Source organism: Semicossyphus pulcher, unplaced genomic scaffold (assembly GCF_022749685.1).
Source record: "Semicossyphus pulcher isolate SPU_LCO1_2020_fin unplaced genomic scaffold, fSemPul1.0.p SCAF_2, whole genome shotgun sequence".
In the NCBI taxonomy this organism is placed as follows: Eukaryota; Metazoa; Chordata; class Actinopteri; order Labriformes; family Labridae; genus Semicossyphus; species Semicossyphus pulcher.
The window spans coordinates 15,480,532-15,503,166 of record NW_027211693.1 but is presented as its reverse complement, the minus strand read 5'-3'; the positions used below and the strand labels follow the sequence as shown (position 1 = coordinate 15,503,166).

The 22,635-nt window shown below is 44.4% G+C and overlaps 2 protein-coding genes across 7 annotated transcripts in view; one reads left to right on the top strand and one right to left on the bottom strand.

Moving 5' to 3' along the window:
* elf1 (E74-like ETS transcription factor 1) overlaps positions 1–8,138 on the top strand; it is a 36,777-nt gene extending 28,639 nt beyond the window's left edge. For all 5 annotated transcript variants that reach the window (XM_069669800.1, XM_069669802.1, XM_069669798.1 and 2 more), the window contains 7 exons: positions 2,404–2,578; positions 2,897–3,001; positions 3,129–3,290; positions 3,407–3,490; positions 4,160–4,352; positions 4,463–4,813; positions 5,953–8,138. In XM_069669800.1, coding sequence (XP_069525901.1) covers positions 2,404–2,578; positions 2,897–3,001; positions 3,129–3,290; positions 3,407–3,490; positions 4,160–4,352; positions 4,463–4,813; positions 5,953–6,736 — 1,854 coding nt within the window. In that variant the 3' untranslated portion in view covers positions 6,737–8,138. The remainder of the gene's footprint in view (positions 1–2,403; positions 2,579–2,896; positions 3,002–3,128; positions 3,291–3,406; positions 3,491–4,159; positions 4,353–4,462; positions 4,814–5,952) is intronic.
* A 3,725-nt stretch (positions 8,139–11,863) lies between these two features.
* Positions 11,864–22,635, bottom strand: part of tnmd (tenomodulin) — a 53,126-nt gene continuing 42,354 nt past the window's right edge. Inside the window, exons 5-7 of one of the 2 annotated variants that reach the window (XM_069669941.1) lie at positions 22,161–22,320; positions 19,127–19,221; positions 11,864–13,658 (exon numbers count right to left, since the gene is read on the bottom strand). In XM_069669941.1, the coding sequence (XP_069526042.1) occupies positions 13,449–13,658; positions 19,127–19,221; positions 22,161–22,320 (465 nt within the window). In that variant the 3' untranslated portion in view covers positions 11,864–13,448. Of the gene's footprint in view, positions 13,659–19,126; positions 19,222–22,160; positions 22,324–22,635 lie in introns of both variants that reach the window. The other variant, XM_069669940.1, reaches the window with a different exon arrangement.

Sequence of the window (22,635 nt, the reverse complement as noted above, 5' to 3'; positions counted from 1 at the left end):
GGTAAAGCAGAAGAGAGCAGGGTGTCGGGGGGAACAGCTTGCGCAGATGTTGTTGCTTTCAAAGGCAGAATGGGGAACTCAGAAATGCAAATGGGCCTGATTCTTATCGCTCCTGTTTCCCTGCTAGAAACACCATTCAAGTCAACAAAGAGGAAGAGGCAGCTGAAACCTTTATGATGTTCAGTATTATTTGCCAGGCTGTGTTACACGTCGGGCGCCGGTTCTCCTGAGAGCCTCACCTTCTCGCACTCTCGCACTGTCTCTCCCTCGCATAGTTATTATCCTGCACTTAGCAACATGCTTTTCAAATAGTCGAATCAACACTCTGACAACACAAGACGGGTTTGAAGGTGTTCTCAGCAAAAACAGACTCCAGCTAAGATCAAAACATCAGCCGACGTCTCGTGCTTCGTCAGCAAACTGTGTGGGACTTTCTGATGGGAAGGGTGGTGGCGGCGGGGGTGCCTTTGTCTACACACTCAACTGACTCTCTCTCAAGGACAGCAAACAGAATTTAAACTCAGACGGGGAGATGCGGTAGCCTCACTGTCTAGCTATCCGATAATATGTCTACCAAAGGCTCCGATTAACAGGAAACATTCAGTGCATGTGAGGGAGGCATTGATAGCGCCTGTAGTCTAAGCAAAACTCAGGGTTTTTATTAGCCCCGGGAGGCCTTGAGGTTGCGCTGCTGAGATGACACAAGCTGCTTGTGTTGATCTTATGACGGACGTCTTGTGGAGCCATCTAGCTGAAGATTCACACATGATATGTACATGAACACAATCCTATGTCCTGCGTTGGAGGCCTGAGCGTTTGATACCGTGTCCAAATAATGAGCCGGTCTGTTAGTTTCCTGGTTAAAGTGTAGCCGAAATGGGAGTGTATCCATGGCCTCCATTGCCCCCTCTTCCCACCCCCACGGCTAAAAGCCCAGACACCTGGTACGCCCCAGAGGTCCAAAGCAACAATGGACACTTGTGCAAAGAGACAGATAGGGCTTTATTCATGTTCCTCCTGCTGCACCTTTACGCTGTCCTGTTCCTCCTGTAATTAGGTCACCGCTGTAAATGTGTGCTCCTAATTGATCTGCATTGTTTGGTTAAAATGCTTAAAAGTACCACTTTACTTTTACAATTATGTTTGACACGTGTGTGTTTTGATAAATCTGTCAACCAGTCAAGATTGCAACAACTCCAATTGATGCAGCTTTTAATTTGAAGGGCAGCAGAGTAAGTCTAATAACAGGTAGCATGTTATTAGGAAGGTGTTCAGTTTTGGTTCGGACATATATTTGACCACAATTTCATTACTCTTTCAGCTTCAGAAAGATGTTCAAAGATGATTGCACTTCTCTCTTCCTAGCTGTTTTTCGAAACAGTGCTTTTAATATGAGTTTGTACCTGTGTGAGTGTGGACATTTAGAAGCCTGTCCTCAAACAGCCCAAACAGTAGCTTTACCTGTTTGGCACTGACACGGTGACAGGAATGATTGTAGTTCATTTTTGAAGTGTGCGCTGCTGCCATCTGCTGGTGGGCAGAGTATTTTCCCATCAAAGTACCTGAGGTGAACTCTCCCATTTAAAACCAATATTGATTATAAAGTTAAGTTTACGTAATCAGATCTCCCTCTTTCTCTAGTGTTGTTTGTTTTCATACTTAACATATGAAATCAACAACAGTCCCCTCAGGCCACTAGAAGCAGAGAAACATCACAATAAGTGGACCATATGACTAATTAGCTCCCATGTTCCTCCAGTTGACACTAACCAAGCTCCCGACGAGGACTCTTGACACAGTCTGTGTATGAGGAGCTTCTCAGTTCATCCTCAATGGTTTGGCCCAAACTCCGGTAATTCCCTCCCCGCGCTGCTTCCCGCATCAGCCTGCTGCATCCCTGAAATGAGGCGGCGAGGTTTTCGAATTCCCAGAGCTCGCTCAGGACATGATGAAGGGGGTTCTCGCCTGCGATTCGTGATTGATCCATTAACATTCATTTGGGTTTATGTAATTTCTGAGCATAAGATTAACTTCTCAGGAGAAGTAGGCCAAATCAAACAGCTGGTTCCCGTCTTCTTCGGCGGGTCCCCGTGGACCTGCCGCAACACCACAGAAATGAGCTCTCCTGCATGCTACGTGCCTCCACATTAGCTGAAATTGAGTATGAATCTACAGTATTTTACAAGGCAATAAAAATAAGAGACCAAATCAGGTTCTAGCATTAATCTGATGTCATCTGGGGGTTTAATATTGCATTTATGGTGTGTAGTGGAGGAATTAATGGTTTTTATTGCATATTGTACAGCGTATGTGCAAAAACCGACCGTCCCTGGCCTCCCTGTGATAACTGCTACATCTCTCACCTCTTTTTTTTCTGCATCTCTGTGTCCTCTCTCTCTTCAGCTGGACGACCCGTCAGTATTCCCAGCCGTGATTGTCGAGCAGGTCCCCGCGGCCGATCTGCTGCAGGTGTACTCGGGCCTCGAGTCCGATGAGGTGACCAACGGCATCATGGTGGACACCACTGTCCATCTGGTGCAGGAGCCGTCCATCCTGGTGGGAGGAGTGGACCTCTCAGGTACACATTTTTGACCCTACTAGTGGTTTAAAGAAAGTTGTGTTCATTTTGTAGCACAAACAAAACACAAGTCTATATTAGAAATGTTTACAAGAAATGTCTCTTTTACTTTACCTGCCAAAGAGCACTATTTACTATGATTCCCTACCTTGCCTCAGTAAGGAACCATGATTGTTACCTACAAACCCATGCGAGCCAACATAAAAAGACACCTTCTAGTTATGCCAGACATCCTGCCCGGAGAAGCACCCAATACAAGAACATACGACACCGTTCCCCACAAGGATATGAATGTATTTGTTGTCGTCTTGTGGACAGAAACAACAGTCTCGGGCCCAGAGGACAGCATGGAGACGAACGAGGCTGCCACAGCTCTTCTCAACATGGAGTCTCCAAACAACATCTTGGACGAAAAGCGCATGAGTGAGTTATTTTGCATAATCTAGGACTTCAAAATTGGTGACAAACAACTCAAGTTTGATCTTACTTTAAGCATGACACACATCCTTCATGGTTTCTCTTTGTCTCTGTACCTCTTGTATATGTATAGTTCACGCCTACGGTGCTCTGCTGGAGTCAGATGTAACATACGTCCCTCTGAGGCTAGACCAGATGGATAACGGCACCCTTGACATGTCCCTAGATGAGGACACTTCATCCATGGATGAGATCCCCCAAAAGTTTCCCCTAAAACCGCAGAAAAAGACCAAAGGTAACACTGTTGTCCTCGGTGAATTATCTCTAAAATTTCAGTGTTGTAGGTAATTGGATGATTTTACTGTGACCTCTAACCTTTTATAACGCACTACCCCTCAATTTGAATCACAGTGCGGAAGCCGCGGGTGGTGCGTCCCTGCTCCCCCATCACCACCCCTAACCTGCCACTCAGGAAGAAGAGCAAAGAGGGCAAAGGTAAGCCTCACTAACTAGTCCGCTTCTCTGTAATGAGCCAATAAAAATCAAGGTCTCCCCTCCTCTTGTGTACGCTCTGTTTCCTCCTGTGGAGTGTGCAAACAGCACTCCTCAACCCCTGCGGTCCGGCGGGGTTGAATCTGGGCGAGTTAATGGATGAGGGGATCTCAGCGTGCCGTGTTTCACAGGGAAACAGAAGTGATTGCAGGCTGGAGGGCACATTGATGCTCTACCGATAGAAACAGACGAGTGCTGCTCAATGAGAGCCCTCGTTGCACCGTACAGTGTGACACGACGAGGAGGGGGCTGGGGACAGCAGGTTCAGCTGCACACATATACATCACTCTGTCAGGCTGTCTGGGATTCAAGTTACTTCTGGGAGTGTTGCTGTTTTTAACCACTTCTGGTCAAAGCAAATCACAAAGAGAGTAATCTACTCCCCGGCTCGCTATAATTAATTCCTTTCCATGGTGCACACACACACTAGTTAAAAATGGTGATAAGAAAAGAGTCTTCTCTTGTAACCCCATAGCTACTATATAGCAAAGTAAAGGAAAACTCTAAATTAATTATAGATGTCTGTAGCGCAGCTTTAAGGCCCCACCATGAATTTCTAATGAGCTGTAATGCTAAAAACATAGCTTGATTTTTTTCCCCTCCAATTTGCAGGCAACACAATCTACCTGTGGGAGTTCCTTCTGGCCTTACTGCAGGACAAGAACACCTGTCCCAAATACATCAAGTGGACACAGCGGGAGAAAGGCATCTTCAAGCTGGTGGACTCGAAAGCCGTCTCAAAGCTGTGGGGCAAACACAAGAACAAGCCTGACATGAACTACGAGACCATGGGACGAGCTCTCAGGTGAGCACAAATGCTTTTTCATCTTAATCACCCTATGAATTAATAATAACATAAAAATGACATGTTAAATAAGAAGAATGCTAATGTCTACAATGTACTTCCTCCTCTAGATATTACTATCAGAGAGGCATCCTGGCGAAAGTGGAGGGGCAGCGGCTTGTCTATCAGTTTAAAGAGATGCCGGCTGATCTGGTCGTGATCGAAGATGAGGACACAGGACCCGACGTCAACGCCGGCTACGGGACCCAGAGATCCACCAACGGCCGCTCCATTGTCCGCGGAGCATCCAAAGGTCACGGCAGGGCTCACGGTCAACACCACGTCTCGATGAAGCCGATGAAGAAGGAGCCGAACGATGATTTTCTGTACCAGGAAGTCAACAGCGGACACGTTGAGCACCTCCTGCAGTCTGTGCACATGCTGCAGGGGTCCGGGATCCAAGATGCGGCTCAAGTTATGAGGTAGGAGATTGGAAAGGAAAGAAATCCACATCCACAGAGGTGTTTTGAGACGGACGGTCTGCTAAATGAAGAATAGTTTCATTTTATTTGAATGCAGCACAGTGGGAGCGAGAAAAACCTGATCGGACTTTTTATGATCGCTCAATCCAGAGTGATGAATCAGTCAGGATGATATTAGCGTTTTTCTGCTTGTGTTGATATCTGCGCTGGTCTTGGAGAATAAGCAACACAGAATTGCAGCACAGAAAGCCCAAAGTTGTGATTGAGATAGTTTAAAAAACAGTGTCCCTAATACATAGTTTATCCAGCTTGGTCACAACTCTTTGAAACCATTTGCTTATTCGCCGTCATGCAGAGAGTGAGATGAGAAGATCTGTATCTGACCCAAAATGTCTTTAAAGTGTTTGTGTGTGTAATTTCTTTATCTATAGAGAAAATAATGCCAGTAAAATAAAAGGTTGTTATGTTTCTGTAACTGCCAAATTTCAATGTATCGTCTTTCAGCTCAAATCCTCAGGACGCTTCAGTTGCACAAATCTTTTCAGATTACTTTTAAGATCTGGAGCTCATTTATTTGGTGGTCCCAAATCTGGGAACACCTTCAGCTCTCGATATTTCTTACACTTACAAATGCGTGCAGAAACGTCCTTGAAACTAACGTAATATAACCTGCTCAATCTTTTATTAACGGCTGCTACCTGCGAGGGAGTTCAACTCCATCTTTGAGCCTTTAAATGAAAAGTCAGCTTCAATAAGAAACGGAGATAAACTGTTTGCTTTGATGTGGAGGTGTGGACACAGTAACGCCTGTGTCCTATAATGCACTTAGCACTACAGTGCTTTCTACCTCCGTAAAGCTGGAGTGTGTTGTTGTTGTCAGAGAGGTGAACTCCTGCCTGTATAATCAATATATAATCAGTCATGTTGCCTTCTTGTAAGCTGTTAAACATTGTCTTCGGTTGTTATATTAATGCAGCATTAGTGCTGCTGTTTAAGATCCTAGCTGTGCGCTGGGTAGCTTTCTCAATAGGGTTCCATGAAAGAATAATCTCTGTCTATATTTGCAAAGATACAAACTGAATATTCAATCATGCTTGTGTCAAAGACGAGTTCATATTTAGCTCGTTTTGTCTTCTCAGATCCATCTCTGCTCCGACATCACTCCCGATGGTCCTCACATCCCCCGGCTCTCTTCAGTCCGTTCCCCTCACCACCGTTCTGCCCAACGGGGACTCCAGCCACTCCTCCCCTCCTCGAGTCATCCTCCACACCATGCCCTCAACCACAGCGGGCGGTAAAGACGTGCTCACCATCCAGACGGCCTCGCTAACAGGCGGAGTTAACAGCCTGCAGGACGGCCTCCCTCAGCAGCTCCTGGTCACCGGTCTGGGCTCCTCCACCACCTCCTCCTCCTCTTGTACTTCCCCTCCTGGAGTCATTAGCTCCACAGCTTCCAACCTCCCCCGCCTGGTCACCATTAACACAACCTGCGGGCAGACCATGGTGGCACAGCAGCCCGGCACCGTAATTGCCACCGTGCTCAAATCGGGCGACCTCTCGGGGCTGCAGGTCAAAGAGGAGCTGCTGGACCCCGGCTACTTCCAGACCATGGTGAACGGTGATCCATCACTGGCGTTCGACAGAGAAGAGATGGAGGTAGGGGAGGCCGAGCTGCAGTACAGGACTGTGATTATTGATACCAGTCAGAGCCAGGGCCAGGAGGCTTTGAGCGAAACTATAATAAATGGACATTCCTCCCAGAGCAGCCCCAGTGAGGGCCTGACCCCCGTGGAGGAGCTGGAGGTGCGTGGGGAGATGTCCCTGCAGCCCGAGCAGGGAATCAAAGGCCTGCAGGAGCTGCCGCTGTCGGTCCAATTGCCTGCAAACTTTATCCAGATAAAGACAGAGCCTGCAGAGGCTTAGAGCCGCAGGACTCTTCAACACAAGCTGAACCAAAAAACAACCATTGAATCCAGTTTTGACCACAGACTCCATTTTTTATTTCACCACCACAGTGATCAGAGTGAGGGATGTTGCAGCTCTTAAAGGTTGGTCAGTTCAGCCTCAGGATTTATTGTTTACTCACATATGTTGTGACCATGTGCCTAATTTTAAAAAATCAAGGGAGTGTTTAGCTTTTCTAAGATGTCACTTTTCAGATTTGGGATTCAGACATTTACCCGAACACACACGCAGACACACAAACACAACAAACCTCACACATAAAACAAGCTCCCGCTCCAGGAGAACAGCCATCGGATAAACCAGGGATCCCTGTCTACCAAACGTGCCAGTTAGTCATTTTCTTACCTTTTCATCTTGTTGGACTTGAATGTTTTAGGAGGAAAATGCAACAAAACAAAACCGGGGACTGAATGCCAAACGGGTGCAATGAAATCAGACTTCTGAGCGCGTGCAGAGGGTGTGTGTTTATCTTTCAAACCACATAAAGGTGTCCAAAAAACACATCTCAGAGTTTAATTGAAGAGTGCCTTACGGGAAGTTCAAACAGCTCGAGACTGTTTCTTTGAAACTTCTGGGGAGACGATGAAAACTGGACTAAATGGCTTTTCAGACTCGCAGAACTTATTACTCATCTATTTTCATATAAACAAAAAAAAAGGTATGCATTCACTCTCTATTAGTCCTGGCCTTAAAACACTGTGTTACTATGGAAATGGGCATTTTTCTATCCACCAAGGACAGTCCAACATGAAAACTGTTTGTGTAGAGCTGCAGACCGGAGGCACACAGAGATAGGGAGGCACAAATGGAGAGAGAGAGAGAATATACAGGATAAGACAGATTTTATCAGCCTCTGTTTAGAGGCTGCACGGTTTAGCTCCTGTTTATATGAAATGGAATTATATATATAAATGTATACATATAATATACAATTGAGATTCAATTTTAAGGCCATAGCGAATTTATTTATTTTGTGAATTTCTAAATTCTGTATAAAAAAGGCACATTTGTCTTCTATTTACATGTGTAAACATGAGGGAAAATACAAAGAATATGAATACCAGGAAGCTTATTTGGTAGTTTCTTCTTTTTTTTTTTTTTTTGGACCAACGTTTTTCATTTGTATAGCATTCATAATAATCAGCTTCTGAGTGTTGGGCTCAAGTGCAGCATCATTATTCCTCTTATATTCTCTTATTGTAGATATCCCCTGTTGCGTGTCTGATTTAAACATGTACTGAATGTGCTTTAGTTCCCTCTTTTCAGCAGACATACCTCTTTACCTTTTGCAACAGTAAAGCAGTCGGGACTATGCATTCAAAATATAATGTTCTGTCTACTGCATAAAGTATCAAATGTATCAATCAGTATGTCTTTGAAATCATATCTCATCTTTCCTCGGTACAAAGGCGTACCAGTTTCTACCCTCGTCTCCTCTTCCCTTCCCTCCTCTCCTTCCTCTCCTCGGGTCAGTGGACTCTGTGCCTTCTTTATTTGCCGTCCCACTTTGTTAAGGACCTCTCAGGCCAGCCATCCGATCGGCCCCTCGGTCCTGCCGGGGATGAAGCCATATTGATCCTGAGAGGTATCACAGCTAAATTGGTTGTATTTTCCTGGCGGACTGTAGCTGCAGAGTGAGGACATTCAGACACACTGACCTCCATCCGCGCTGGCACCTAAGGACAGGAGTTAAACGCTGCTTTACAACCTCACGTCAGCCAAAGTGCTCTGGGTCTGCAAAGACACTCTGAATGTATACTTACTGTTAAAGTACATGCAAGCATTAGACAATCAATAATTACACTGGGTTACTTTTGCATTGAAAGTCTTAAAGTGGGGTTTTTCCTCCTTTATTTGTGTTGTATATACTCTGTATCTGCCCCTCTGTGTTCCCCTTAAAGCACTGCTGTGTGTGAGATGTCGAGGTATGTCCACTGCTCATGTTTTGTTGCTTCTTCTGTTCTCTTGGGTTGTCTTTTGCCTCCCTTACGCTGAATATAGAATAGATTTTTAAGAAAAAAGTCAACGTACTAATTAAAAACAAAATCTTCTTCACCGAACATCCTCTTTTGTTTGTCGTTTTGTTGCAAGAAAAATTGTTTTTGAATCATGTGAGGCGTAGGGAAAAAATGTCACAGAAAACAAAATTAAACTTGGAAACAAATAGCTCGCAAGGAGGAGGGGGGGGGGGTTACTAAGTCAATTAATTTCTGCTGTCGAGATAATGAAAATTAAGTATTTGTGCCTCGGAAACTCAAAGTCGTTGTGCAGCTTTGAGGGACGTTCGACCACATGGCATTTGAAGAGAAAAGAGAAAAAAAAAAGCGACTGTAGAAAACTGGATGTGAGCCATTAGCGGGCCACAGACTGATTGGACTGTACTTAAGAGCACTGCTTCTCCAGTTGCTGTGGGTGGATGAATACATTAGCGTGTGACATGCCCAGAGCTGAAGACAGCCGAGTCTGTCACCACAGCTTGCAGAGTGAAGTGTGTGTGTGTGCGTGTGTGTGTGTTGAGGCTGTGGTTGGCGAGAGGAAGGGTTACTTGGATTTTATTCTGTCAGAGCATGTGTTATGTTGATGTGAGGAGCGGAGTGTGTGTGTGTGTGTGTGTGTGTGTGTGTGTGTGTTGGGGGGGGGGGGTATTGGCTTGGATTGACTGTGTGTGTTTGTGTGTGTTCAGGGTCAGAAAGGAGGAGGAGGAGGGTGGGTGTTGGTGGTGTTGAGGAAGCTGTCTGGCAGCAGGGATTGCCTACTGTGCCTAGCTCTGTCTACACCCACATGCACAGCTGTGGACCACACAGTCCAATCTTGCCATAGGGTAAACACACACACACACACACACACACACACAGGAAGAAAAACAAGGCCAGAGGTTCGGCGACAGCCACGACTGTAGCCTTCACTCCTGCAAACCTCTTCCTGAGTCTTTTCTTGACGGGGAAACAGTTTAAACGGATGCTCAAATTATCGCACGAGCTCCACACTCAACAACAAACACCCCTCGATTACACCCAAACAAACACTTTGCCTCTCTGTTCAGCGGTCCATCGATCCTGCCATATGGTAAGCGGAGGTTGTTATGGATTACTAAAATAATGAAAGGCTACCAGCAGCTGCTTTGTCTCTGCTACTCCTTTTGCTTTAGTGAGTCAGAGACCCCTGAAGATGGAGCGAGAGCCGGGGTCCGGGGAGAGGAGGACTATTTCTGTGTCGCCTGCAGCCACTGACACAGCGCGAGTGTTTACTGCTGTGCCATGCTGCCTCTCACAGTGGGAGCAGTTGAAGGATGACGACTGACATTATTGTGCCTGCAGCCTGTGGCAGGAACAGTACAGGGAGAGCTTATTTAACCATCAGGTCACCAGACTGGCTGCAACATTACAGGGGGAAGGAGTTGATGAGTGCAGCCTCAACCTGCAGCCAAGGTTACATTTAAATAGACTTTAACATTTGAGGGTTTGCTCATAGAAGTATTTAAGAGCAGCAGGTGTAGCAGGGTTTAAAATGAGCGGGGGAAAAATAGGGGACAATATAATGTGTGGGTTTAATCTGCCGCAGTACACCTCTCTCTCCACAAGATGGCACTGGTAATACACGTGTCCTCCAGCCTGGATGGGAGACAAGTATTCCTCCAGGTTACTCATCTAAATACAGACACTCCTCATACATTGGTTTTCACCCTCCTCCGCCCCAGAATAGCAACTCATGGATCTAAATGAAGGAGCGATTATTTGAAATGAAAATAAGCAGCTGGGAGTGAAGCCCCCCCCCCGCCTCCACCTCCGTATTTTTTTGATAAGTAACAAAAGGAATTAATTCACAAGTGAGGCTCGGTGATAGTGGCCGTTCCTCAGGCCAGGTAGGCCCAATCCTTTGAACTGCACTCACCTGGTAGACGCTCGGTTTCTCCTGCGGAGGAGCGGATCTGATTTCCTCTCTTCATCAGAGCAGAGATAAACAAGTGCTGGAGGGGGATTATTTTTTCCTAGACAGAGTGTAAAATGCATGAGAACTATTGTGCAGACACATCTTTTCATTCCGGATTCACTGCCTCGTATCTCATATAGACAGTATTGAACCACATCATACACGGTGGGAATGCAGATTAGCAGCATTAAAACCCTCCGCGCTGATAATCAAAGATCATCTGATTTCAAGTAGTTCAGGTTTTTGCATTTTAAGAGCAGAAACATCCTTCTCACACTATCTTGTTTTCCTGTCCTCTTCACATATTTGCATTGGTCTTTAAATGCAGTCACTGAATATCTCATTAAGTTAGCCGCATTCATTTACTCAACATCTTATTTGCATCATGAGACACTGTATATTTAAGAAGGAACAGCTTCAAATGCTGTTGATTTTGTTTTTGCTGTCGATGAGATGCAACTGGTTTCCTCGTGAGGCTTTCAATGACCTCTGGAGATTTGTGTTTTGGATGCCTAGGCGTCCTCTTTTAGCAAGCAACAACTGGATGGTGATCATAAAGGTGCAACTCGAACATCATCCAGCATCTTTCCTGCGTCTCCTCCACGATGGTTATTCGTTATTAAAACGTCTGACCTTCATGGTGAATATTTCGTCCCAGTAGACACGAGGATCTCTCAGGGAGCCAGCTGTAATATCTGTATCAGCCTCTCCAGTCAGGGTGAGCCATCCCATTCAGAACGACTCTCAGGGCTTCCATGGCAATTTACTCTCACGACTACACAAAAGAGTCCTCAGAGTCCTCGCCGGATAGACAACAAACAGCATCTTACGAAAAAATAACACTTTGCACTATTTCCCAACATTGTGAGTGTAAAAGCTCGGCAGCAACAACCCCAGCATCCCTGAAAGCATCCGTTTTAATAAACACTCCACTTATTTGATGTGATAAGCGGGATATAGTGAGAAATGAATTATATAAAAATGATTTTATGAACTTTTCAGAGACGCCTCGGGGGGCTTCGCGGTACCCTTGTCAGTTTATTTGAAGTATGTTTGCAATTATTGCATTTGTTAACTCATGCCACTACTTTTTACTTGACATGTTGCTTTGGGCGATTGACATTATTGATTTAAAAATAACAATGTGATTGCAGTCTGAACTCTATTTATGAGCATATCCATAAAACATTTACATACAGTAATGTGTTTCGGCTGCTTTTTTTCCCACAAAAAATCCATTTTGCTGCCAAATATTATTGATATCGCTGACATTATTACCACAGAGCCAGCATGAGTCAACATCAAGATTTACTTAGCAGGCGAAACAATGCTTTATTATGCATTTGATACACAAGAGAGTCTCAGGTTATGGAATAGAAACAATAAAAAGCATAAATGTCTCCTCTTTCTCCTCAGAAATCTTTTAAATTGACGCTAAATGTTTCTGCTAATGAGCGTCGGGACTGATGGAGAGAAGAGAAGGAGCGCTGTCTACTGTATGGATCGCATGAGTCAGATTCAAACCCACACACCCACACCAGCTTTCACACAAACACCCCGGGGCGTTAAGTGTCTTTCAAGGAAATCACATTGTTTCATATGAACAGAGATTATTCACACAATGAAATTTTTAATTGGAAAAAAAAAATCAGGAAAGAGACAAAAACATACAGAAGGGCTTCAAAGCAAACTATGACGAGCACGAGTGCTACGTTTCTCGCTGTTTAACATAGTGGGAATACTCTTGGGCATTTCTGCACCTTGTTATTGCGATGACAGAACATCAATTACAAACGCCTATCTCGCTCGCTGATCTGCGAGTCGCAGACGACTTGTTTCAGCTCGACAGATTGAGATGTGGTGTTACAGATTAAAATGGCCTCGGCGAAGGAGGAAGCTGTTTGAACAGTCGCACTATTTAAAGCAAAGTTTGTGGATTGCAACAAGAGAGAAAACAATGGAGGATAACAGAACAGGAAGTACAACACAAAGAGGTCTGTGCATCTTTAATCATACTGTACCACCAAAGTATAACATGATGCTAAAGATGATGCTACACAGAGCCAGTCGAGGACCCCTGGAGACTTCTTCTTCCTCGCAGCTATTTACTTTTTGGTTTCTTTTCCTTCTTAAATCCTAATTTATATATGTTGCATATATTTCATTTAATGCCCATAATCTTAACATGTATTATTTTGGCTTTACAGTATTTCTAACATTGTTTTTGTGTGTATCTAAGAAGTGCTGCACGACTGAAAAAAGTTAATTGTGTCATTTTTTGGAGATCATTAGGTGAGTATGGGGACTATTTTTATCCACCATTTATGCGTCTATATATATTGATACACTCTATGTACATTTTCATGCATAACAGTTTTAGTAAAGTAAGTATTTTTAAACTAATAAAGTAAAAACTAAACGCCTGACAAAGTAAGGACAGATAGCAGTGAAGTACTTTTCAAAGCAGATTCGTTTCCGGTGACTTCTTCCAAACTAAATTGCTCCCATTCAACAGGATCAAATAGCAAGGATTCTAAGTGGGTAGATAAGCAAAGAAAATTAGACAGCTGTTAACAACCAATGCCTTTTAAGAAAGAATCAAAAACGCTTCGACTGATTAGAATGACTAAAACTCAATGGGCCAACCTTCGGATTGGATAATGACTGTGTGCGAGGACTGCTTTGCTGCTGCAGAAGGAGGATCTGCACCTACGATCACATAAACAGTTTAAAAACCTCCTCAGACCCTCCCCAGCATGCGGGCGATCCACCAGTTGCACGGCATGACAATCTGACAGATGACGCGGCCACCTTGGTAGTAGTACGGCCAGGGGTTGAAGCCGCCCAGGGGCTCGTGGTAGCGGCGGCAGTAGCGATAACCGCGGCGGCAGTTCTGGCAGCAGAAGCCCCGGTCGTCCAGACGTCTGTCCAGCTCGATTCCGGCGTCTCTCTGCGGGAGGACACAGACAGGAGCGGGCAGGGTTACAATCACACACATGACCAACGCCTGTCCTCCCACAGGCAAGGGCAGAGAAAAAAAGGGAGGAGGGGATTGATGAGTCTGCTTTTCTTAGAATATAGAATGTAAAAACCAAACAAGAGTGAAAAGATGAGAATTGATGCGTGTGAAAATGCAAAGTTGTGCCATGCTTGATGACTGTGACAAAGAGATCAAGATAGCGGTGAGAGTGAGCGAGCATGATTTAAGCTCCAGGAGCATAAAACATGATATAATACCCTTGACCTTTCTATTATACCGGAGGAAGCACGACTGCCGGCTGGCTGCACAATGCCCCGTCTCTGAATCCTGCATTTACAGCCTCTCCACCACTGCTATCTTCAATCAAAGGGACTCTAATGTTGGTAGTTACCAGCATAATTACACTATTTCTTTCATCTCTGACCTCTTAACTCCCTCGACCGAAGCCCACACTCTGCGCCAAAATGGCAGCCCCTCCTCCAATAGAGCATTCAAATTAGAGCTCCCCACGTCTTGGCGCCCTCCCCCTGACCTTGACTTTAAGTGCACGGCACATTCCTAAAGCAATTAGCAGAGTAATGATCGCCTAACAAGGATTCTTTCATTTGCTCTTGCTGGCTGCCTCTGAATTTATAGAGGAGCCAAATGAAACCCAAACGAAAGGTAAATTGGGTAGAATTAATGGCCCTTGGATTTCTCCATTGTGCTGGTTGGTTCATGCCCCCGTACACTCATGGGGGCTGAGTGCCATGCCTTTGATCAAGAGCAACTCCAAATGGGGTTCGGAGAAGTGCCACTTAACTCACCGCGCAAGTTGAAGCAGCAACTGCCCTCAGTATGCATTTGACCACATTTCAATCTCTTTTAGCAAATGAATCCTCAGAGACGATCCGCCGCTGTCTCGTTAAACTGCTCGGATGCAGCGAGGAGTCGATGGCTTCACATTCAGAACAAACGGGCACAATGCTCACAATGAGTCAGCTACATGCAGTAGTGCAGAACAAAACACATCCACTGTTGGGAATAGAAAATGTGTGGGAATTGTTTAAGAGGACAGGACCCACAGGAGCACATAGCTCAGTCCTGCTAGTCCCCGGCTACATTTAGAGAGGGAATTATTTCTTCTTGCATCCACTCTTTTAGTCAGTGGGTTTTACACACATTGTATTTGTTTCCCTTTCTGTTCTGGCGAGCAAACACTTTAACCACATAAGAATACATTCATTGTAACTGGGGGGCTGGCTAGCAGGTCTTAAGCTCCCATAAGCTCCGCCTCCCTCCAGTCATTTTGTTATAGAATAAAAAATATATTTATTGAAACGTCAAACTAGCTTATATTCATATTTATAAGAAAACAATATTTATTTTGTATTTATTTAATGAGGTTCCAGTGACATGAACGTAGTCCTTTGCTGCTGTGTGATTTAATTAGCGGGTTTGTATCGTTGCAAGTGACTGAATGTGTGGGACAACATAAATGTTATTCTAGACTAGAAGTTACTACAGGTGCTCAGTGTTGAAGACAGTAAGGTGATTATGGACTGCTTGACTTATGTTATCTATAATACCCCTTTCCCACCAAAGTTCGCACGCTGACACAGGTTTTTCCAACCCGGGAAGACCCGCTAATAAATGCTGATTATCTCTTTTCCCATTGCCAGTGAAGTACACTCCTTTCAGTCTCTTTTCTGCTGCGTCACCGTCTAACGTCACAAACGCATCAGAAACAGGGTTAGTAAACAATAGTAGGCACAAGGAACTTACATTATACTCTTTGGTAAGCAGCATGGAGGCCAGTGAAGATGTTACAGTGGTTAGGTCACTATTGTATCTATTACTCATTCAGTTTGTTTATCAAACTCGGCGCCGACAAATTTGGAACGATGTTCGAGCGCTGCTCGGACGGAGACTTGGAATGTGTAGCTCAGATGACAAGGAGTCGCAGAAGTCACCGACGGAGCATAGCATCGGGCCGGAGAAGAGGCGGAGATTAGCGTGTCGACACGGGTTTGGTGTTCCCATCAATTCCGATTGGAGCCGAGGCGATAATTACCCGGGTCTACTGCAGAGTAATTTGACCCGGTTCAGAATGCTGATTGCAGCCTTTCCCATTAAGCCAAAAAGCCGGGTGTTAGCGGTGTTAGTGGGGTTTTTTGACCAGTGGGAAAAGGCCTTAAGAAACAAGGGAGAGTGGTTGATGTTGGTGATGACGATCACAGACTGCTTTTTCAAGCAATGGCAAAGCTAATTGCTAATGTGGAGAACATTGTGATGCCAACATAGAGGATAAAGAAAAGGACGAGGACGGTGAAGAAGAAGAAAAAGAAGTGTTTGAACGAGCTGCATAAACACTGTAAGTTAGCATCTTTAGCTGAAAGGAAGCTACTTCTGTTATGTGCTGTGTGCGTCAGGCTAACGTTCGCTACAGCTAGCAGGAGTTTTGTGCTGCTGTTTACATGGTAAGATTTGATTAATCCAATTTACCATAAATTATTCAACTATCAGTTCTATAATCGTTTTTGCTTAACATCCACTGTGTTTGTGTTTGTTATCTTTTATATGCATCTGCTTGGTCCAAAAGTATGGAATGAATTGTGCTTGCATTATACTTTACTAAAGTGCATTGCAGTTACATAACCGGGTTAATAGAGTCCTATTTTTCTGTAGTTGTATTATTCGTCATTGTTTGTTTAGTCATTAGCACCTGCTACAAACAATCCACCCCCATATCTCCCCCGATCACAACTCCCTGCCTCCTCTTCTGACTCTAAGCATGCATCCTGAGAAAGCACACCATGCATTTGACACGGGCTATGATAAAGTGGGCAGAATTACACACTCATGAGCCATACTTAAAACACATGGAAAGGGTGCGACAGATGATATCTCGGATGTTTGATTTATTACTATGACAAGCGCAGGTAGGCTTTTTAATGATTTATTGTTTCAGTCAAGTTTCAGGTCATCAGCTTCCAGGCAACAATCTGTTAGAGAAACAACAGGAAGGCTGTCAATGGACCAACGATAATCTTATCTGCTCCTCACAGCCCCAAACTGGATGTTACAAAATCTGGAGCCGCGTCTCCGGAAAATGAAGAAAATATTTTATTCAAATGATGCAGCGTTTATCAAAACAAACAGCCAATAGGCAGCATTGTACCTTAAAAGACAATTAATCAGAGCTATCCTTTTAAAACGGCGGGTACATATTAATCACTCCGGCTTTGAGTTGCCGTCTCTAGTGGGATGCTGCGGTGATAAGAATGGTTCACCTTGGGAAATCTGAGGCAGTCACTCAAAAACAAGCAGCATTAATGAAGAGTAAAAGCCATTACCCCCTTGCTGCATCTGATTTCATCACACACTCGGGCTCACGTATGCAAACACGCACACACAGAAGAAGCCTCTGTGCATAATACGAAGCACTGGATATGAATGAGTCTGCAGAGTAGAAGACTGCGTCAGTCATTCAATAAGATGTAATGAATCAAAGCACGACTCGTCTAATCTCCACACTTGTTGGTGTTATTTCACACACGCTGATCAGCGCTCTTCATGAGCTTGAAGCACATGCCTGGATGTGTTATTAAATCTCATAGCAGAGCGCTCAGCACATTCATTCTGGGATCAAAACAGCAGAGATAACACTTCTGTTTCATACCCTGCTTTGTATTCAAAACGGGCTTTTTCTATGTAGAGGCACAGGACAGAGCAACATATGAGTATGTCTCGCCGCTTGTCCTGATCTCTGATTTCATCTGGCTGTGCTCTACAGAGAGCTGGAATGACAATGAATGTGGATGTAATTGAATAAGGAGATAGTCGTGTATTTCAGTAAACTCTGCCGGTTTACCAAAGTGATAAGGAGCTTTAGCTTCCGTGTAAAGATTTCTCTAGAGGCACAAACAGCTCCGGCATTCATGGATTTGAATTCCTTCAGCTTTTTGCACCTCTGTAATGCACGAACAGCCGTGTAGCCTGACCCCGAGCATCGCTGCCAAAGGATGGTGGTACAAGAGACCCCGGCAGAAACAAACCAAACATGCATGTGTGTGTGCGTGAGGTCAATTCATATCGGAAGCCCATCCCTGCTAGATGGGTCAAGGACGGTGGCATCATCCCTTCAGCCTTGTCAGATGGTAGTTATTCAGTTTGAAATTTCCAGGGCCACCGCTGATACACGCTGCTCTCCGACATGGCAGCCGTGGCAAAGGTCACTTTCATATATCTCTCAGCCTCTGTCACAAGAACTCCTGCAATTATTCTGCTTTACAAAGACGTGGCACTGAAAGTCAGACTTATGACAACTTTTATGCAACATGTGTGAGAGCATAATAGATTGAAAAGCAGTGCGAGTAGCAGGCGTGTGTGCTTGTTTCCTATCTGCGAGCACATTTACATGAGATCTGAATGAAGCTAAGAAACAAACAAGCTAAAGAGAAAGGGATTGGCTAACACATGTGGCATCCTGCTGGAATGAACGAGGGTTCAGCCTCCCAATTACAGCCTGTCGCCTGCCCTCTGCTCGGCCACAAAGGCCTTTGTTATCGCCGGTCCCACAAACAGACTGGACGTGCTGCTGGAATGGATTGCAGCGGTATGCATAACTCGGCCGATAGATGCAGGAAGAAGGAGAGGCGAGTTTTTCATCCCCCCTGGTATGTTTTAATTGCATAGCGCTGCATCTCCCGCCGCAGAAGACGAGGGTGGAAGGTGTTTTTGGGACGGGCGTGATAAATGTCAACCTTATAGGACGTCTCATTTCTCTTCGTGTCTCTCGCCATTTCTCCCAGCTCTGTGAAGATCGACTCATTATCCTTGAGTTAGCTTTAGTGGCTACTCACCTGTAAGTACCGAATATGTGTGTATGCGCGCGTGTGTCAGATACCGCGACCCCCTGTGTGTTCCTGCGTCAGCCTTTAGCATTTCTATATAAATGCATAACTCCTGTGTTATTTCCTGCTTTATATGGTTTTCCCTCACAGTCAGGGATAATTACCCGCACAGCACTGAGTGGTTTACATGCAGCACACCAAAAATACGCCACTTGGCCTTTCCATTCATTTTATACGCTTTGATAATTAGAGCATTATTAATAAATGTAACTTATCTGTGCAGCAGCGAGTGACCTTGAGAGCGCTCCTTTGTACAGCGCCTCAGAAAAAAGGAAGTATGAAAAGGAAGTATCGGGCGCTGTGAGGCACAAGTTGCTGCCTTTGAAAGGCTGGATATTCCTCTCAATTAATGGAGAGACATTAAGGGAGTCTTCAATGAACTGGCCTTACTTAAACAGATATATAGAGCAATTGCTATGCCCTCTGGTGCACAAAGTCAGTTTTAACATCAATTAGTGAGCGATTTATATGCAGAAAGAGTCGAGGCAGAGCCGGAGCTGATTGAACTGGCTCCACTGTATCTCGCCGTGAGGTCCCACTCACATAGTCGTTCACTGCAGGGTGGTCCAGGACGTCTCGGGCGAAACGCTGACCTGCGACCTCCGCGTCGGGCGTGTCCTCGTCCTCCACCTCGGCATCTGCAGTCACAGACAGAGCAGCAAAGACAGGAGGTGTTTACATACTTGTAACAGTTTTTCCATTGTTTGAAGCAAAGTGAGAAAGCTCTTGGATTAAATTTTGGCTCATTTACTCAGTTTTCTCAGTGGCTTGAAGTTAATTACTCACATTCACGAGAAAGACGCCGGAATTCATTCCAAGCTTTTTAATTCTTCTGTCAAACAATGGTGTTGTTGCTGTTGTGATACGAACACACAAATCACTTTCACAGATCCTAATTAGTAAAGCCTACACTTCCTTTAGAGATAAAACCCTTTAAACCAAATTTACTTCATTTGTCTGATTGCTGAAGTTACTTTGTCTTCATCTAACCAAGTCATTTTTGACTTTCAAGGAGTCCTAAAAGTCTTATTTTCTGAAAGCATTTTAAAAAACTCATCTAATGTTATATGTGGAATGAGGTGACATATCTTTTTTACAAGTAATGATTCCTTATTCTTTCTAAAATAATCAATTATTTATGTTTTCCACACAAAATATGAGCTGCAATTGTGAGGGCACTCAACCTTTCGGCCCTGTGAGAGTGGTGAAAGAATCAACTCACTGCAATCAGGTGTGTGTGGCACTGATTGGCTTTGATTAAGCCCAGGTGTGGGGAGTCTTCATATACCCTGAGTCTCCAGTGCACTGCCCTGACTCATTATCTCACCTTCAGAGGTAGTGAGAGGTTCTCCATGTGGCTTCTGTAGTTGTCGGTGTATCTGCAAACACCAACTCAGAACTTTGTGTGTATTTGTGGTCAATTGCCTGTTTCCCAGGGAATAATTTGGGGTGCTGGAGAGTTTGTGTGACTCCAGCCTTTTGGGTTATCAAAGGCCTCCCGAGCAGCCTTTGCCTTTAGCTTCGAGTCTTCTGGGTCTCCTGGACAATTTTGGTTTTGAGTCAGCTGCTTAGCAGCGGTGATTTAGTTAATCATTTTAGTGCTTTATTTCATTAAGGAAGCCTGTAGCGGCTCTATACAGTTTCGTTGTCTTTTTCCTCCCCTTTCCAATCTATCGCTACTGCGATTTTGTGGTTATCCCTCTGGGATAACTTTGAGACACCCCTGGGTCTGCACCTGCTTTCCTGGCAGCAATTTTGTTTAACAAGATAAAGAACTACAGTGAGAGGAACACATCATATTACTCGTGCCCCTTCACGACAAAAGTAACATAAATGGTCCCCCTCACATGGTCTGCCGACATTTACAACAAGCTTTTACAAGACACTGTACTCGCATCACAAGCTAACACATTGACAACCATTGACAGTCTATTATAAATCATATTGTGTTCACATTGTTCAATATTTTTGTCTCTAAATAATCTTTTAAAAAGTTAAACATTTGAAAGAGTTTACCGTGTGACTCCTCTCGCTGTGATGCACATCTGCTCTCATGTATTTTGTGCATACAGACTTTTAAAATCAAATTTCCCTCCTGCAAGTTAATCCTTCAATTTTATCATCCCTGACCTGATAAACCAGTGTTTGTATGTTCTCTTTAATCCACCTTATTTTGTATTCATTCATTCATGAATATAAATGTGGGGTTTGTATAAGTTGAATGTACACTTCTAAACAGCAGCTATGGTATTCAGAGTGTCTTATAGTCCTGCAGGTACTTTACTGTGTTCAGTGGCAAAACTTTTGTCTTCATATAAGCTATGTAACATGTTTAAAGACCGGCTCCAGTCATGTTTTAAGACATATAAATGCTCTGCTTGAAATAATAAATTGTGTCTGATTTTTTTTATCTTACATTATCTTGTAAAAATCCTCCCAAGGCGTCTCCTCCTTCTCCTTCATTAAAAATTCCTGAATCTGCATAGGCCCCGCCCACTATGCAACTTTATAACCGCCCTCCTCCGTCACGAAAACAAAGCACGTCTCTGCCATCGTTTAGTGGCAACTTGTTGAAACTTAGCTGGCTGACGTTAACGTTAGTAGTCAGTAGTGAGTTTGCATTAGTTTGCTGAAGTGGTTGCCATAGGTTACACATAACGATATGTATAGGGTCACCCCATCAATTAACGGGATTGGCTCCTTATGTTTGTGACGCCTCAAACCTGCCAATCTGAAAACGTGTTGTTCAGCCTGTCCTTGGTGCACTGCAGTTTAAAAGCAGACAGGCCCAGCCGTGGAGATGACTGCTCATGTTGTCCCTGATATGTCTTGTGGCACATGAAGAACACCACATGGAGATGTTTACAAGGTTAGACACTAGATTTTCACTGGAGGGAGTCTTTAATACAGCTTATGGTGTATAATTACTTTTAAAAAGTCAAAATGACTACATCATTCTTTGCAGCCTAAAACACGACATGCTATAAACTAGTCAGGTCATAATAACCCAATATTTTGTTTTATATTGCTTTTATACAAGAGTTACACAAGCGGCAAACAGTAGTAAACAGTAACAGCCAACCACAGATTACTTTTTGCTCCACCAGCTCAACTAGCTCCACAACTTAACTGAAACTGGACTTTTGTTGCCAAGCAACCCAAACATTCTCCTGCACTCTGTTTCAACAGGTTACCACAGATCAGCTGTTTTTATCATGTTTATTTATCATATGTATGTTTTAATTTAACATCAACCAGTGAAATACACGGAGTGATACACAGAGTGAAAAGTCCCAGTGATGTTGTGATCTATCAGCACTCATGGAATGCCTCTTGTCCAATCAGATTACTGGGCTGGAACTTGTATAATGATACCTTTACTGAATCTGAAGCATCTTCCACCACTGATCATCAGCCTGTTTACTTTCCAAACACACAGACAGTAGCCTGTGTTGGAAGCTCAGATGGTTTTGGGAGTCTTACTGTCTCTACAGACCTCCATATGGCCAGAGGGGACGCCAACCAGTGAGAGTGTTAATAGTCTGCATTTAGAGGCCGAGATGCCCCCTGCTCTCACCGCTGAGGAGGGAGGGATGGATCCAGTGGATGGGCAGCTCCTGGCAAATCTCCCAGATCTTGGAGTCAAAGAGGAAGGCTGGGTTAACGATGGGCTCCTCGGCAGGAACCCACACTTGGGAGTTGTCCACCTTCATATCCATGGCCTGGGTCTCATCCACCTGCTGGGAAAAAAAACCACACAAACACACACACACACACACGCATACACATGAAATATAGCATGTCAGAGCTTGCAAAAACGCCCAGGCCCCCACAGAAAGTATTGTCCTGCATTTGCACTCTCCTCCCCTCAGCCACGCAGCAGCTCCATCTTCTTCGTTTTATCTATCATCTTTCTATCCTCTGAGAGGGCGGCAACTTCCTGACTCCTGACTCCCACTGCCCCGACTCCCTCCCCTTTCCCTCCCTCTCTTTCTCAAGCCTGCGGCGTGCTCTTTCTATTATACATCATTGAAATTCACAGACAGTGATGA